This window comes from Spermophilus citellus (assembly GCF_964194105.1).
Source record: "Spermophilus citellus genome assembly, chromosome: 4".
Taxonomy (NCBI): domain Eukaryota; kingdom Metazoa; phylum Chordata; class Mammalia; order Rodentia; family Sciuridae; genus Spermophilus; species Spermophilus citellus.
The window spans coordinates 138,108,466-138,124,229 of record NC_138185.1 but is presented as its reverse complement, the minus strand read 5'-3'; the positions used below and the strand labels follow the sequence as shown (position 1 = coordinate 138,124,229).

General features: G+C 50.7%; 3 protein-coding genes across 4 annotated transcripts in view; 2 read left to right on the top strand and 1 right to left on the bottom strand.

The window, feature by feature from the left end:
* Window positions 1-1,366: 1,366 nt before the first annotated feature.
* GCHFR (GTP cyclohydrolase I feedback regulator) lies at window positions 1,367-6,177 on the top strand. The gene is made up of 3 exons (XM_081292996.1): window positions 1,367-1,529; window positions 4,392-4,486; window positions 5,697-6,177. Exons 1-3 carry the CDS (start codon window positions 1,494-1,496, stop codon window positions 5,818-5,820), a joined length of 255 nt encoding a protein of 84 aa, XP_081149122.1. The 5' UTR covers window positions 1,367-1,493; the 3' UTR covers window positions 5,821-6,177.
* A 123-nt stretch (window positions 6,178-6,300) lies between these two features.
* The window catches only part of DNAJC17 (DnaJ heat shock protein family (Hsp40) member C17), a 37,137-nt gene continuing 27,673 nt past the window's right edge, over window positions 6,301-15,764 (bottom strand). The window contains exons 5-11 of one of the 2 annotated variants that reach the window (XM_081292992.1): window positions 14,865-14,950; window positions 14,543-14,639; window positions 13,982-14,025; window positions 13,479-13,556; window positions 12,824-12,904; window positions 12,267-12,377; window positions 6,301-6,492 (exon numbers count right to left, since the gene is read on the bottom strand). In XM_081292992.1, the coding sequence (XP_081149118.1) occupies window positions 6,373-6,492; window positions 12,267-12,377; window positions 12,824-12,904; window positions 13,479-13,556; window positions 13,982-14,025; window positions 14,543-14,639; window positions 14,865-14,950 (617 nt within the window). In that variant the 3' untranslated portion in view covers window positions 6,301-6,372. The other variant, XM_081292993.1, reaches the window with a different exon arrangement.
* Window positions 7,266-10,926, top strand: LOC308648368 (uncharacterized protein C15orf62, mitochondrial). Its single transcript, XM_081292994.1, has 2 exons — window positions 7,266-8,657; window positions 8,893-10,926. Exon 2 carries the CDS (start codon window positions 8,976-8,978, stop codon window positions 9,501-9,503), a length of 528 nt encoding a protein of 175 aa, XP_081149120.1. The 5' UTR covers window positions 7,266-8,657; window positions 8,893-8,975; the 3' UTR covers window positions 9,504-10,926.

The window sequence follows — 15,764 nt, the reverse complement described above, 5'->3', positions numbered from 1 at the left end:
TCAGCCCGAGTTTTGAACCCAGGGCCTCACACTTGTTAGCAGAATAATAAATTAGATCAATTAAGCAAAGACCCTTTAGGATTAAGACTTCCTACCTCCCTTACAGCTCTCTTCGCTTCTACCAAAATGCTAGAGACAGAGAGCATGCCCTATAAATGTCCCCTGAATGAAGTGCAGATGTTTCCAAGGCCCAGGAGGGAAAGTTACAGGGTATTATTGTTTTGCTTTACTTTTTTTTTTAAGAGAGAGAATTTTTTAATAATTATTTTTTTTAGTTTTCGGTGGACACAACATCTTTTTTTAATATATTTTTTAAAAGTTTTAGGTGGACACAATATCTTTATGTTCTTTTATGTGGTGCTGAGGATTGAACCTAGTGCCTCATGCATGCCAGGGAGCGCGCTACCACTAGAGCCACATCCCAAGCCCAGACAAAACATCTTTATTTTATTTTTATGTGGTGCTGAGGGTCGAACCCAGCGCTCCGCGCATGCCAGGCGAGCGCGCTACCGCTTGAACCACATCCCTAGTCCTTGCTTTACTTTTTAGAGAAGCAGTCACAACAAGGCAGAGTGTTGAGCTGTCAGATTTTGATACATCCAGATGAGGGCGTGGATGCCTGGCTATGAAGTCTTTGATCTCCAATAGCTGGTGCAGGGGATGTTGTTCATTTGCCCCAGATGTTGCCTTGTGTTCTCCTGCTCTAGCGCCTCGTCTCTGCAGGAGTGCGTGAAGCTCCCCCAAAGAGAGCCAGATTCCACCCAGTCACTCCAGACTGGCACCCAGCCAAGCCCACAGTTCCTGTACAGAATTACTCGTAGGGAATTATAGTCCGGGAGGCAGAACCGCGCAGTGTGTCCCGAATGGTATTTCAGCTTTGACGTTAGGCTAGTCACAAGCCTCCTGCCCCTGCATCCCGCGCGTCTATGGAATCTCTGAAGAACGTGTCTTGGAGAGGGGAAAGGGGTCCACTAAAGCTGTTGTAGAGTCCCTGACAGAGAGGGCTTGAGCCTGGGCTGGAGAGCCATTTGCTTCGCAGGAAGAGGCAGGGACCCGCAGGACTTTGGAACCTGTACCAGGAGGTGCAGTAAGAAGAGGGCGCAGGGTCAACGCGCGCTCTCGACGCCACGGCCGCCGTAGCCAGTAGAGTCCGCCCAGACACCACCGCCTCCCAGCCGCGGGAGCGCTCCACACCACGCTCCCGGTTCCTCGCGGGCGGACTGGTCGGCGGAAGCAGCTGGTGGGACCCAGGATCGAAGTCCCCGGCTCCGATTGCAAGGGCAGGGAGAACCGCCGAGCGCCGGGCGCGTCACCGCTGCCCGCCCCTGATTGGCCAGCCGCCCTGGCCCGGCACCAGAGGATTGGCGCCGCCAGTGGCCAGAGCCGGAGTAACTGGATTCGGGGCAGCGGGGTCGCAGTCCCAACGCAAGAAGAGCCTGGCTTCTGCGCCGTGTCCAGAGCTGCGAGTGGGATCTGGTCGTGAGGCGTGCATCATGCCTTATGTGCTCATCAGCACCCAGATCCGCATGGTGAGTACCCACCGTCTGGCGGCTCGCGGCCGTAGAGACCGCGGCTGCCCCTTCCTGCCTCTATCCTAGTAGCGCGGTCGGGGGCTGAACTTGATAACCTGCCCGACACGCCCCCGCGATTGCCAGGAGAGGGAACTGGGGAAGCGGGCTCTGCGGGAAGATGCGGGAAGCTCTACCAGCTCAGAGTGCCAAGGCCGCGGAGGAGCCCGGGTGCCTGTGTCCCCGCGACAGGGCGGGCTTGTCCTCCCTGTCCATGGAGGTGCCAGGTAGCCCTGGCCTCACACGTGCTGCGTCCAACACTCTATACTGGGCCGTTTTGCAGAAACGAAATGGAATAATCCGTGGAAGGAGGTTTGGGAAAGAAAAGGACGTGCTAAAGCGCTAAACCCCATATGCTAAGTCCCTGGCCCCTACGCTACACCCTTATGCCCTTTTAGGAAGAGTAAGCCCTGAAGGGAAAGAAGAACGTCCTGCTTGTGAAGAAGGAAGGAGAGGTGCACTTAGGGTAGCGTTGGGGAGAAGGCTGTCCAGGAGCCAGAAGGCATAACCCCTTCTCTTGGTTCAGTTTGCTAAGCTTGAAAAAGAAGGTGCTGATTATCCTGGAAGCCCCCTTTTAGCTTCAGAGTAGTATGACTGGGACTGCAGCTGGGCGACAGGATGCCCCTCTCCCCCTTCCCACTCCCCAGGCTCAGGTGATCAAGAAGAGGGACCCAGTTCCCTTGAGATGAAGGAAAGAGAGGGTGGGTTCACCGCGTTAACAGTAGAGGTCTTGCTGTGCACCAGGGCAGCAGTTCTTGAATCATCTACATAGTTGTTAAAATGTGAATTCCTGGGTCCCCTTTCCAGACCTGAAACTCAGTCTTTCTTTGTGGGTTTGGGGAAATGTTCTGCCCAGATGATTCTTTATTATTATTATTTTTAGGTGGACACAATATCTTTATTTTTATGTGGTGCTAAGGATTGAACCCTGGGCCTCATGCATGCCAGGCGAGTGCACTACCACTTGAGCCACATCCCCAGCCCAGATGATTCTTATTCATATGTCTTTTTTAGAGTTCAAGACCAGCCTCAGCAACTTATAGCAAGACCCTGTCTCAAAAAATAAACATGTTGAGCTGGGGTTGTGGCTCAGTGGTAGAGTGTTTGCCTCGCACTCATGAACCACGGATTTGATCCTCAGCACCATATAAAAACAAATAAATAAAAATAAAGATATTGTGTCCAACTACAACTAAATTTTTTAAATAAAATAAAATGTATTAAAAATGTGCACTGGGGAGTGCTGGGGCTCAGTGGTAGAGCACTTGCCAGGCACATGTGAGGCACTGGGTTCGATCCTTGGCACCACATAAAAATAAACAAATAAGATAAAGACATTCTGTCTAATCTACAACTACAAAAAAAATTTTTTTAATGTATGGGAAATGTGGTCCAGTGATAGAGCACACCTGGAATCAATCCCCAGCTCTCCCCATCAAAAAAAGGTTGGGGGGACTGGAACTTTAACTCAATGCTAGAGCTCTTGTCTAATATGTGAGTCAGTACTATCAAAAACACACATATAGGGGCTGGGGTTGTGGCTCAGCAGTAGAGCGCTTGCCTGGCATGGGTGGGACCCAGGTTCGATCCTCAGCACCACATAAAAATAAAGGCTTGTGTTGTGTCAATCTACACCTAAAAATATAATAAATATTTTAAAAAAACACATAAGAGTTGGGGGTTGTGGCTCAGTGGTAGCGCTCTTGCCTAGCATGCTCGAGGCACTGGGTTTGATTCTCAGCACCACATACAAATAAAGAAAGATCCATCAACAACTAAAAAATATCTGAAAAACCCACATATACCTTTATTGATATTAAATACACATACCAAAAGAATTAACTTGGGGCTGGGGATGTGGCTCAAGCGGTAGCGCGCTCGCCTGGCATGCGTGCGGCCTGGGTTCGATCCTCAGCACCACATACAAACAAAGATGTTGTGTCCGCCGATAACTAAAAAATAAATATTAAAAAATTCTCTCTCTCTCTCTCTCTCTCTCTCTCTCTCTCCTCTCACTCTATCTTAAAAAAAAAAAGAATTAACTAGTTTAAAGTGTACAATTCAGTGCCTCTTTTAGCATATTCAATGTTGCACAAACATCACTATAATCAATTTTATTGATTTTTATTGATTCATTTCTAACACCCTTCTCCCCAAAGAAACCCTGTATCCAGTCCTTCCTCCCAACTCTCTCAGCACTAAGTAAGCACTAACCTATTTTCTGTCACTCCATGTGGTCTCCTGGGTCTGCCTTCTTTCACTTACATGTTTTCAAGTTTCATCCATATTGTGGCATCAGTGTGTTCTTACTTTTTATTGCCAAGAAAGATTCCACTGTTAGACTGTACTACATGTTGTTTATTCAAAGGTTAACTGACATTTAGGATGTTTCCACCTTTTTTGGATATTAACACTGAATATTTGTGTACATTTGTTCAAAAACATTTGTTTTTTAACTCAGGAAGTTTACCTGCCTGTGTACAAATTTTTGTGTGGACATGTGTTTTCATTTCTCTCATTCTCCAGGTAATTCTAGTACACACAAATGTGGGAGATGGTGCCTGGCATAAGGTATTAATAGTCACACAATGCCCAGTTCCACTTAGAAGGGTCAGGGAGGCCCCACATTGTTGGCCTGAGTGTGGAAGGGCTCCATCCTTCCCAGCTTATAGTGAGCCTCCAAGGATCCTCACTACCACCTTCATTCACTTTTACCTGAAGCTTGCTCAGGGGCAGCAGGCAGGGAAGGAAGAAAATGATACCTCCCACCTCTACCAGAAGCCAAAGCAGCCAGCCAAGCAGCCACTGTGGCTTACTTTGCAGGAGGTGGGCCCCACCATGGTGGGCGATGAACACTCAGATCCAGAGCTGATGCAGCATCTGGGGGCCTCAAAGAGAAGTGTCCTGGGAAACAACTTGTAAGTAGTGACATCCCTTAGTACCTTCTCCCTGGAATCCCCTAGTTCTGCCCTGTTCCCTTTGCCCAGCCACCAAGTCCAAAGGCAATGCCCAGCTTGGGCCCTCTTACCTGCATCGGGGGACTCTGTCCTCTGTAGGGTTGGTCCTGCCCACAGCTCTCCCCCCAGCTCCTTTACAGTTCCCCAGAGGCTTGCTCAGAAAGCTTTCCCTCTGGCCTTTCTTCATAAGGTAGTTCATCCTGAATGGAAGCCCAGGGCAGTCTATTCTCTGGGTCTAGGACTCAATGAGTGGACTGTTCCTCGCCCTGACCTCTCAGCTCTAAGCTGGATCCCATCAAGCAAAGACAGGAAAGAAAGGTTCCTGAATGGTGAGTGACAAAGCTCAGCCCTAGAAATGCCTGGGTCCTCCTTTCAGCTTAGCTGCTGTCAGGGCACTTTTTGGGCATCCTTCACACTATCTCCATATCTAAACCACTTTTAGACCACATCTAGACCACTTTTCTGCTCCTCACCCTTCCTACCCAGGAGTAGGGGAGGACCCTGGCCACACAGACTCAAGAATATTAAAAAAAGTTGCCAAAGTGAGTCCAGTTCAAAGAAGGAGAGAGAACTGATCCCAGCCCCTTCAGTCAGGATAGGAATGCGAAAGCCACCCTCATCCTTTCGCCATGAGGCATTTGCCTGGAGATGCCCAGCATGGGGCTGAAGCCCCTTATCTGCTTCATGGCCTTTCAGCACCAATTAAACCTAAAAGAAGGGAAACCAAGCATTCTCCATGTCAGGTAGTAGCATGCACAGCCAGGACCGCAGGACCACCAGGAACAACCCACAGGCTGGGCAAGGAGTGAGGCCTAAAAGAGCAGGTGACTCTTCCTGAACAGTGGGGCACTCGGGACATGTGGCTTTGCCAGACTAACTGGGTCTCCTATCTATGACAATGGGAAAACTAGTCAGCCCCTTTTGGTTTTCTCTCATGTAATAAGAACAATAATAGTACCTTCATTAGGTTGTTAGGAGGAATAAATTTAAGACACGTAAAGTGCTTCATAGGAGAGGGGATGGGAATGTGCACATAGCCTGGCAGCCAGGAAGTGCCAGTAAATGTCACTTTGAAGAGAGCTCCTTGTCAGGCCTGACCCTCAGCAGATACTAGCTTTGTGTAGGAGCTTTGTCTATGTTCCCTCATGCTGCCACTCTGGTCTCTTTGCAGTTACGAGTACTACGTCAACGACCCTCCTCGCATAGTCCTGGACAAGCTGGAACGCAAGGGCTTCCGGGTGTTGAGCATGACAGGGGTGGGCCAGACACTGGTGTGGTGCCTGCACAAGGAGTGACCTTCTCCTGATTGCAGAAGGGGCACTCCTCCTTTGGAGGGTCTACCATGGGCCCTGCCCCCATACTGTCCTACTGACTGCCTCTCTTCCCAAATTGTTTCCTTCTCCAGTTTCGCACCCATGAGCACTGAACTGCCTCTGAAATCCTGTTCCAGTCAATGGGGGACAGGCCCCTTGCCCCAGTGCTCCCAGCTGTCCTCTGGCTGCAGGCCTGACCCTTGCAGTAGGCTGGGTTCTGGGGGCAGGTGTCCACTGTAGCTGGTCATTCCAGTGGAGGATGCCCTGGGACCTGGACAGACAGGTCCTGCGCAGCTAGTCCAAGCCAATAAATGGCTTTGATGAGTGGTTGCTACTGTACTTTGCTTATGCAGTTACTGTCGCTGCAGATCTATCCCTGCCCAGAAAGGGAGCCTGAGCGTGGGTGCAGCCATCTGAGGTAGAGCCCGGTACCCTACACCTAGGCATGGAGTAGAGATAGACTTAAAAAAAATGTAGTTTATTGGTGCATGTAACATGGAAAGGGCTGTGGGGTGGGAAGTTTGGAGCTGGGGGCTATGTGGGCTGCCCCTCTTCCTCCTGCTGCATCTGGGCAATCAGCTGTTGGCGCTCAGCTGCCTGGCGAAGGCGCATCATGACAAGGCTCTCGTAGTCCCTCTCCGACAGCACTGAGCCCTGGGGAACAGAGGAGACAAGGAGTGGTCAGGGCCAGCAGGGCACGGCCCCCACAGACTATAGACTTAAGGGGCCTAGACAGAGCTGCACTTTTAAGGGTCAAGAAGGGAAGGACATTGGAACATCCTTCTGGAATATCTACTCATCCATGTTCCTTCAGAATGTTGCTGGCTTTGTGCTCTAGACTGGCTCTCAGCTGGCTCCCTTTTGGCCCATCTAGACCATTACCTCCTGCCAGCCTCTCTTTAACCAGCTCCATCACATCTGCAGTCAGCTCTGTGCACTCTTTCCAGCGAATCACTTCCCCATTCTCTCACCAGGCCCTGTCTCCATTTCCTCTCAGCCTTTATCTGCCACTCCTTCCCTCTACCCCATGGCTTCTGCCTCACACAGGTTCCAATGAAGGAAGCTGCCCCAAGTGCAGGGATCTACCTGGCTATGCTGAGAACAGACCAAAGCTGCCACCAGCCAGCTGCCTGGCTTCCCTATGGTAGGCTCCTGCTGAGGACACAGGAGAAGGGAGCCCTGCCCTCCACACAGCCTCAAACAACCCCACTATGGAAGTGAGCACAAGGAGACCATTTGCTGCCTAAAAATACACAGCAGGGCTGAAGGGCAGGGCCTGTGGCCCGCTTTTATGATTTTGCTAGCACTCTACAGGGGATTAAGGAGGGCTATATTTTAATAACCAAAAGAATAATAAACAACCACCTCAGTGGGTTGAGGCTGCGGGTGGAGAGGCAGTGCTATAGCAGAGCCCTGAGCTGTCAGCCCCAGGTCCTGATAAGGTCTGCAATATGAATTAGAATTAGATCATTTCCTCCCTCAGTGCAGCCAAAGCTGAGAGACCATTCAGACTCCACTAGCTGCTTAGACAAGTGTGAAGCCCACCTAAACTAACACAGAGACAAAGGGTTGCAAATGAGGTGTCCTATCCATGCCAGAAAGCTGTAGAGCCCTGTTCTGGGGTTCTCCACACTGGTGCACTCACATGGAATAGACAAAGAGGAAAGTACGGTGGTCAGTGACCCGAGGATAAGGAGGGAGTGGCTGGAGTTAAGCTGCCTGGCCCTGGTCAGCTGGTGTGGAGTCAGGGGTGTCATGTCAGAGAAATATTCTGCCCTGTCCCCCTCCCACTGCCCTAGGAGAGTCTCCAACCTAGCCAAACCCCTGGGGCACTGCTGACAATTCCTAGCAGTCGCAATTGACCCAGCCCCCTCCACAGAAGAGGGGTCACAAATAAGGTCCAGTGGCTAGAGGGGAAGGACAGGAGAGGAAGGAGAGAGCAGCACACCCTGACCCTCAACTGATCTCCTGCTGCCAGGAGGGAGGAGTAGGAAACTAAGCGGCCAGACAGGATGTCAGGCCATGGGAAGGGCAACGCTCCCCTCCCCAAGTTAATGTTGCTCTGCCAAGAAAACCCAGAGTCACCCTTGGCATGCCCCAGGCCCAGCCCTGGGAGGAGCCGAGACCTTTATAGGCATGGGGCTGTTCCCTGTTAACACACCCTCTGCTTCCTTCCCCCCATTCCTGCAGGCTCTGCTAATGAGGGCCTGTCACCAGGCCCCAGGGCTGAGTCACCCACACCAGCAACAGGTCGACAGGTCTCTCTTCCTTCCCCAGCAGCTGTTCCACGGGCCTGCCTTTCAATTAACACCCACCTCCCTTGGCTCCTCCCAGACACATTGGGGGCTGGGGAGCCAGGTGTGCAAGCTGGGGCCAGGGTGATGGAACTGTGATGAGAAAGGAAGCAGTATGGTGACACATAATGCAGGGCTGCCCCCAGACCAGTCCCCAGAAGAATCTTAAGCTTCCCATTGCCCTGGGGTGTTGGTCACAGCTGCCCCAATCCCTGCCTGCGGATGCTACAATTACCTAAGAGCATGAAACCGGCTTCCCACCTGACTGAGTCAGCTGAAAACAAAACACATCTCCACTGCCACACACTGGCACAAACAGCCAAGCCACTAATCAGAGTCCCGCAGCTGCTGGTGAGAGGGCAAATGCTGCACTGGCCTAGAGAAGGGCGCAAAAGCCCTCAGGAGTCGATGAAAGGATGAGTTGAGGCCCATCTGCCTCCTGTGGAAGGAGCACACAGCTGCCCTCGCCCAGCTGAGAAGATTCATCTCTGCCACCACCACCGGAGCTGCCCTCACTCTGGTTCCGTAAGTGCTGTTTCTTCCTTTGGGTTTTTTTCCATTGCCCTATCAAGTAACCAGGCCACTCCTGTCCCTGTGGGAACTCTTGCTACCAGGAACTCCCAGCTCTCTGCTTTCCTGGACAAAAAGTGCCCTCTTCCTGGTCTCATCTCACCATCCAAGATGCTGACCAAAAAGCTAGGGCCTGTTTCCAGCCCACTAGGGCAGACTCCCTGATTCTTGGCATTCGCTGTTCCAGCAGGGACTAAATGGTCACTAGCTGCTCTTGAACACCTGTTTGCTGGCTTCTGAGGTGCCAGACTATCTACTGGTCCCCCAGAGCCCATGGAGACCTGGAGAAAAGGTTCCTTCCGCAATGCCTCCTTCTTCAAGCGGCTGACTCTGGGACGGCCGAGGCGACTCCGGCGACAGGGCAGTGTGCTTAGCCAGGCCAGCACTGCGGGTGGTGACCATGAGGAGTACAGCAACAGAGAGGTTATCCGGGAACTTCAAGGGAGGCCAGATGGACGGCGTCTGCCCCTGTGGGGGGATGAGCAGCCCCGGGCCACTCTGCTGGCACCACCCAAGCCCCCACGCCTCTACCGAGAGAGCTCCAGCTGTCCGAACATCCTGGAGCCCCCAGCTACCTACACTGCTGCCTACTCGGCCACCCTGCCCTCAGCGCTGTCCCTGGCCAGCACCTTCCACCAGTCCTCAGAGGAGGACCTTTCAGACACTGCCACCTTCCAGAAGACACCAGCTCTGGACCTCTGTGATCCCTTCTTCTCCTTCAAAGTGGATTTGGGGATTTCACTTCTTGAAGAAGTCCTACAGATGCTGAGGGAGCAATTTCCTAGTGAGCCTAGCTTTTGAGTGGGGTGAGGGTAGACAGAGCTGGGGTGACTGGAGGAGGCAGAGCCTGGGAACCCAGAGAAGGACAGTACAGTTGTGAATTAAAGAAAAGGAAACTGGGGCTCTGCCTGCCCTCTGGGTTTTCAACATACCTTCAAGTCCCCCCAGAGTGGAGGGACAAAGACCAGCTGGGATTGTTGGAGGGTCACTTTCTAGCAAGAGCCCTAGAGGAAGCTGGTGAGGACAGGAAAGAGAGGCCACACCCTGCAACCACAGGAACCAGGCAGAGGACAGACAAGTGACAGGGTGGCAAAGGGGTGAGTTAGGGTATGGGAGGACACAGACTGGGCAGAACAGACAGTATCCTGAACCAGCCTCCTCTGAAGCCACCATCAACAGAGAGGTCACAGGACATGTTTAGTCAAAAATGATCCAACCCAGACTAAAAAGGAAATTGGGGAGACCTGAGAGAAAAAGGGAGACAGGTTTGCCTTTGTCCAATATGGTCGCTACTCACTATATGTAGCTATTTAAAATTAAATCAATTGAAATAAAATTGCAAATTCAATTTGCATTAATCACATTTCAAATGTTCAACAACCACTTTGATTAGTGACTACCATACTGGACAGCAAAGCATGAATCCTAACATCACTTGACCAAGGTTCACTGGACTTGCTTGCTGAATGGTAGCCTAGAACCCTCAGTGGCATGAGTCGGGGAAGGGAGATGCATCCAGGGGCTGCAATGGCAAGAAGGGGCTACAGAGCAGGAAAGGTAGGTACAGATACTGAGCAAAATATGAGAAAAAGGCCAAACAAATCATTAGCAGATAAAAGAACATGAGAGATTCAGCCTGCCAAAACAGCTGCCTAGAGCAATCCCTGCTGCCCAGAGAAGTACTCCAAGAGATGCCAGCCAAAGGCACAGGTGCAGCTTGCAAAGAGGTGCTGTGGGAACTTTCAGGACAATCAGTGATGGGAAACTTTGGGAAATGCTACAAAAATAGTGGCGGATCTCCTTTCTAGAAAAGGAAAGCTGGACCAGAAGAGGGATACTAAACCACGGAGGGACACCACTGGACTCCCAGATCCTCCACGACTGAGAGCTCTGGCTGGCCCAAACCTGACAATGGGGCTACCAACCAGGCCAAGGCCATCAGCTGAGCTACTGCCCTGCCCTGTGTCCTGGCCTGAGTCCAGTAGCACCCAGACCATGTGGTCTGATCTGCAGGTCTTTCCAAATGTGGCAGAGAGGCAGAGAGAAACTGGGACACATACTGCCTCTATAACCCAAATCTGGGGCCTCCTTTTTTTCTTCCTTTTGTGCAGAGATGCCAAGCTGAAAGGCACCTCTGTAACAGAGATAAGAATAAAGCTCTTTCTAATACAATCTATGGAGTTACCTGGGACTATGAAATGCTGAGACTTAAAGGCAGGGAATGAGTGCTCGCTTTCCCCCCCCCCCCCTCTCTCTCTCTCTCTCTCTCTCTCTCTCTCTCTCTCGTATTGGAGATTGAACCCAGAGGTGCTATACCACGAAGTCACATCCCTGGCTCTTTTTATTTTTTAATTTGAGACAGGCTCTCACTAAGTAGCTTCGGGCCTCACTAAGTTGCTGAGACTGGCCTCCAACTTGAGATCCTCCTACTTCAGCCTCTCAAATCGCTGGAATTATAGGACTGTACCACTATGCCTGGCAATGAGATCTCTGTTTTTTAAATATTTTTTAATTGTCAATAGACCTTTACTTTATTTATTTATATGCAGTGCTGAGACTCGAACCCAGGGCCTCACACATGTTAGGCAAGCACTATACCACTAAGCCACAACCTCAGCCCCAATGAGGTCTCTTTTAAATCAGGGTCTTGAGTTAGGCTCAGACCATTTCATGTTCCTCCTCTGTCCAATTCTGAAAGACATACCCATAAAATTTCTAGTCCCTCAGAGAGAAATGGAGAAAAATAAGTGAGCAGAACTCCTGCTAACCTATTGAGGAGCTATGGACACACCAAAAAAGCACCAAGATCACTTCAAAAAAGGTAAAAGCCAGGCTGCTAGACCTTGTCCCCAAAACAATCTGTCCCATCATGTGGGGGCAGTTGTGCCTAGAAAGCCTACAAACCCAGGCACTGCAACTAGGTTAGAAAACAAGAGAGCCACAGAGGTGGGGTAAACACAAGGCTTCGTGGAGCCGTGAGGTCTAGCCGCCAGCACTGGACTAGCATCTGTTGGAAGATGTACATTTTACCACCAGTGGGGGCACCCCAGGGTCTGCAGAGGGCCACTGTTATTTTAGAGAGACGCTGCTTCTTCACAGTTGGCCCCTGACTAGGGAGTCAAAGATGCTTAGAAAACAGACGAGCTGGGGAAGAACACAGCTATCCTAGCCACTAGCCCCTTCCTTGTAGCATTGGGTCATCTAAACTCCAAATGCTTCAAACCACAACCAAGCAACCTGTGTGCCCTCTGGGTGAGGATTAGAGCCCCAGAAGAAGACAGATGTGGAAGGAAAGCAAGATCCAAGGATACTGTGTTGGGCTGGGCGTGTTGCTCAGTGGTAGAGTGTAGTGTACATATATGAAGGGCCTGGGTTTGATCCCCAGCACCACAGAGAGGAAAAGGCGTCAACAGGGAGTGACAGCTCTCCAGTGAGATTGAACCTCCCAGTCTCACTTTAATTCTGCCAATCTGAACTTGGAAGGAAAGGTCCTGAGAAGAGCACAAATAAGAAGAGGTCCCTGAGCCCTGATCAGGCCCAGCTGGGTGAGGCCTGGCTCTTTACCTTTGATAGTCCTGGAGGAGTGGGGTCCACCATGCCCTGGGGTTGTCCCTCCAACCAGGAAATCTTCAGAGGGTTATCCACCAGGCCCACTTCATTCTGGACAGCCAGCTCCTGCCAAACAGAGACCTAGTCCTCGTCTCATCCATCAAGATAGCCATTTAACTTGTTCTTTCTATTCTCCAGAAAGAACCAGCATTCTAGTCCCACAAACAATGATGGCAACCTCAACTACCATAAATGATAGTGTGCTAAAACTCTGACCCTTCTCATGGGAAAAGGGTGGGGATCAATCTTCTGCTTTGGGGGAGTAAGGAGAAGGAGTGGGAAGGAATTCTGGGGCTCAAATCCTGGAAGGGTGAAGGGTGGAGGGTGTGCAGCCAGCTGGCATGAAATTAAAAGTCAGAGCATTCACCCTAGGACTTGGGGGGTCTAGGCTCTGGGATGGCCTAGAGGTCACTTGGAAGTATGGATTACCAACTTGGAGGGCCCATAAAAGTGGGTCCCTGTCCTAGAATGATAGGGACACCAATGGTCCCCAAGTCCCCTGCAGGACTCACCGCAGCCTTGACAGTTGCAAACTCCACTATGGCAGTGCCTGCTTTCTTACTTGAAAGCACCAGGTTGAGAACTTCACCATACTGTGGAGACAAGAGTGTCTAGTAAGCATGACTGGGCTGCTGGCCATGCCTAGCACGTGCCAGAGACCAGCCTGGGCTGCCCTGGAGCCCACTAGGGCATTGTTAGCATGAGGATAACTTCTTATTGCTAGAGGCCCAGAGAAGTGAGATCAGAGATGAGAAAGAAATAAAGTTTTTTTTCCAGGACTGCAGGACAACAAAGGAGATGAGCAAAGGACTAAGGACAGAGGCTGGAATAATGGCACAGTTGCCTCAGCTAGTTGAAGGCAGTCATGAAGATAGGGTTTTCATGCCAGAAATGCCCCCTCTCTCCCAGCACACTCAGCCAAGCCCATGCTTCCAAGGTAAGGGCTAGATGGGTAATAAAGGAGAGACCTGGCTGGAGTGGGCACATAGCAACCCAAGGGATAGGAAGATCATAGATTGGAGAAAAGTCTTTAGGCTGTCCCATGGTCAGCCTAAACAAGAAATAAGAATAACAAAAAGCAAAGATGTTCAGGGGCATAAAAAATCCTGGGGTGCAGGATAAGCTATGTGCTGAATGACAGGAAGGGAGAAAATCAGCAGGGTATACCTTTTGCAAGAGATGCAGGAGGACATCTTTGGAGTAGCCACCCTGGGACTCATCCTCCTTCTTGCACTTCCATTTTAGCTAAAAAGATAGATTAATAAAGATTGATCTTTGGCTGAACAAAACCAAACTCACAACTGAGCTGGACAGTCTGAGCAGATGCCTTGTTCATTTCTAAGCACCACCAAAAACATGTTTTCCTGGTGAAAACAGAGGCAGGGTGGCCTGCTCACCCTTAGCAATGCTTCCCACCCTGTAAGTCACTCTCTTTAGAGGGCCTGGGAATGCTCTACCCTGCAATCATCAGGCCTGAGAGCTGCCTTCCATGGCAAGCTCTGAGGGCAGTCCTGCTTTCCAGGAGGCTGAAGGATGGAAAGGATATGGCAGTTGTGGTGGTGACCTTAGAGACTAAATATCCCTGACGGACCACTAAAACCACATAAAACCATCTGTTCTTGTGAGGATTAGGTGCTATGGGGTAGCCTACAGATCCCGTCCAGGCTCACCTTTAGTTTGGGAGTTCCTCTGCATTCAGTACTTTCTACCTTTCCTAGAAATATTGGGAAAAGAGGAAGATAAAATATGAGGTTCTTCCAGAGGGGAGGCAGCCAAAAGCCAGAGGACCTAAAAAAGGTTACTTCTGACCAAGGGCAGTATCTGCCCTACCCTACCTAATGAGGGCCTGGTGGGGACATTGCATATCATCCAACCCCATCCCCAGGGTGGCCTACTTGGCTACCTCCCGAGGGTCATCTGTTAGCTCTTTCCAAATGAAGAGTCAGGAGCACCTGCTGGGGGCAGGAAGCAGAGACACAGACCACATAGTTCCACTGAAGCAAAGTCCCCCAGGGCCCTTCCCTGGTGATCTCCTCCAAAAGAGAGCTACTCTGTGTGGGACTAATACTAATGTGGCAGGAGATCCCAAGGGGAGTAAAAAAAGTTCCCCAAGAACTGGTATGTTAGAATATGGTGCCATGGGTTCCAGGAAGTGGAAGCCTCCACAGCCATTTGCTCTGGGCAAGGGGGAGCTGCCCTTAAGGAGAGACAGGAGAGGGTGGTATTCTCACCTCTCAGCCTCTGCTCACGGTCCTGACGTATCTGCTCCTGGATCAGCTTTTGTTGCTCCTCCAGCTGTCGGGAACCCTCTTCTCGTAGGCGTGCAATCTACAGAGCAGGGGGCGGAGGGGGGACAATTCTGTGCAGATCCAATTTCAGGTTGATTCACCTTGTAAAGGTCCCACCTGTACGCTAGGGCTCAGCAACCTGTGGGTGGAACAAATCACCCATCTCCCACAGAAGAACGTGGGAAGAGCAAGCCTCCCTACCACAACAGTCATCCAAATCCTTCCTCCCCCCACTCCTCCTGCAGCAGATGGCCCACAGGCTTACCTCTTGCTCTAGCGTCCTGGTGTTCTGGCTCTCTTCCTCCTCCTCACTCCCCCGGGCCTGGGCCTGCCGCTCCCGAGCCTCCAGGTCTAGGCACAAGGGTTGAATGACCCAATCACTGGTCTGCAGTTTCTGCACTGACTCAGATCACCCTAGCTCGGGCTGATAAGACCACACGGTAATTCCTGCCCCCTCCTACCATGCCCATTTGCTCCCAAGTTACTTTCCACTAAGAAAGTCATAGCACAGAAGGGGTATGGGATCCAATCAAGTGACAACGGTCTGGAAGAATTAAAACAGTTTACATCAATTGAGCTGGTCCTCTCCAGGCAGTGAAAAGGGTACAGGTGGGCACTTATGTCAGCAGCTCAGGACCTTGAGTCAGGGATGCCTTTGGATAAAGTTTCTGGCCTCTATTTCTGTGGTTTGGCACCATAGCCAGGACTTTGCCTTGGCTTTGATTCATTTCCCACCACTGAATTCAATTTCTCATTGTCTCCCTTACCTCCCGCTTGAATCACCTTTACCAAGCCTTACTTGTAGACCTGGTAAAGTGGCTCTTCCAGGGATGGGCAGATTGGTGGAGGATACCTCAGATCCTGGAGCCCTCCTGCCTCTCAAGAGAAACTTGCTTGTGGTCCTGTGTCAGGCCAGATGCCATGACAAACCATTCTTTCAGGTCTAGAAGTCAGTGCTTTCCTTTTTGCATACTTACTTACATAGGACCTCTTTTTATTTTATTTTTGCAGTTCTGGGAAATCAAAATCATATACTAGGCAAGTACTCAACCACTGAGTTATACACTCCCCCCATTTTTATAAATTTTTCCCACTGGGGATTGAACCCAAGGGTGATTTGCCACTGAGCTACATCGCCAGTCCTTTTCATTTTTTGAGACATTTT

Coding starts and splice junctions, on each gene's coding strand:
- GCHFR (XM_081292996.1), top strand. CDS start 1,494: ATGCCTTATGTGCTCATCAGCACCCAGATCCGCATG. Junction 1,530..4,391: donor TCAGCACCCAGATCCGCATG/GTGAGTACCCAC, acceptor CTTACTTTGCAG/GAGGTGGGCCCCACCATGGT. Junction 4,487..5,696: donor AGTGTCCTGGGAAACAACTT/GTAAGTAGTGAC, acceptor GTCTCTTTGCAG/TTACGAGTACTACGTCAACG.
- LOC308648368 (XM_081292994.1), top strand. CDS start 8,976: ATGGAGACCTGGAGAAAAGGTTCCTTCCGCAATGCCTCCTTCTTCAAG.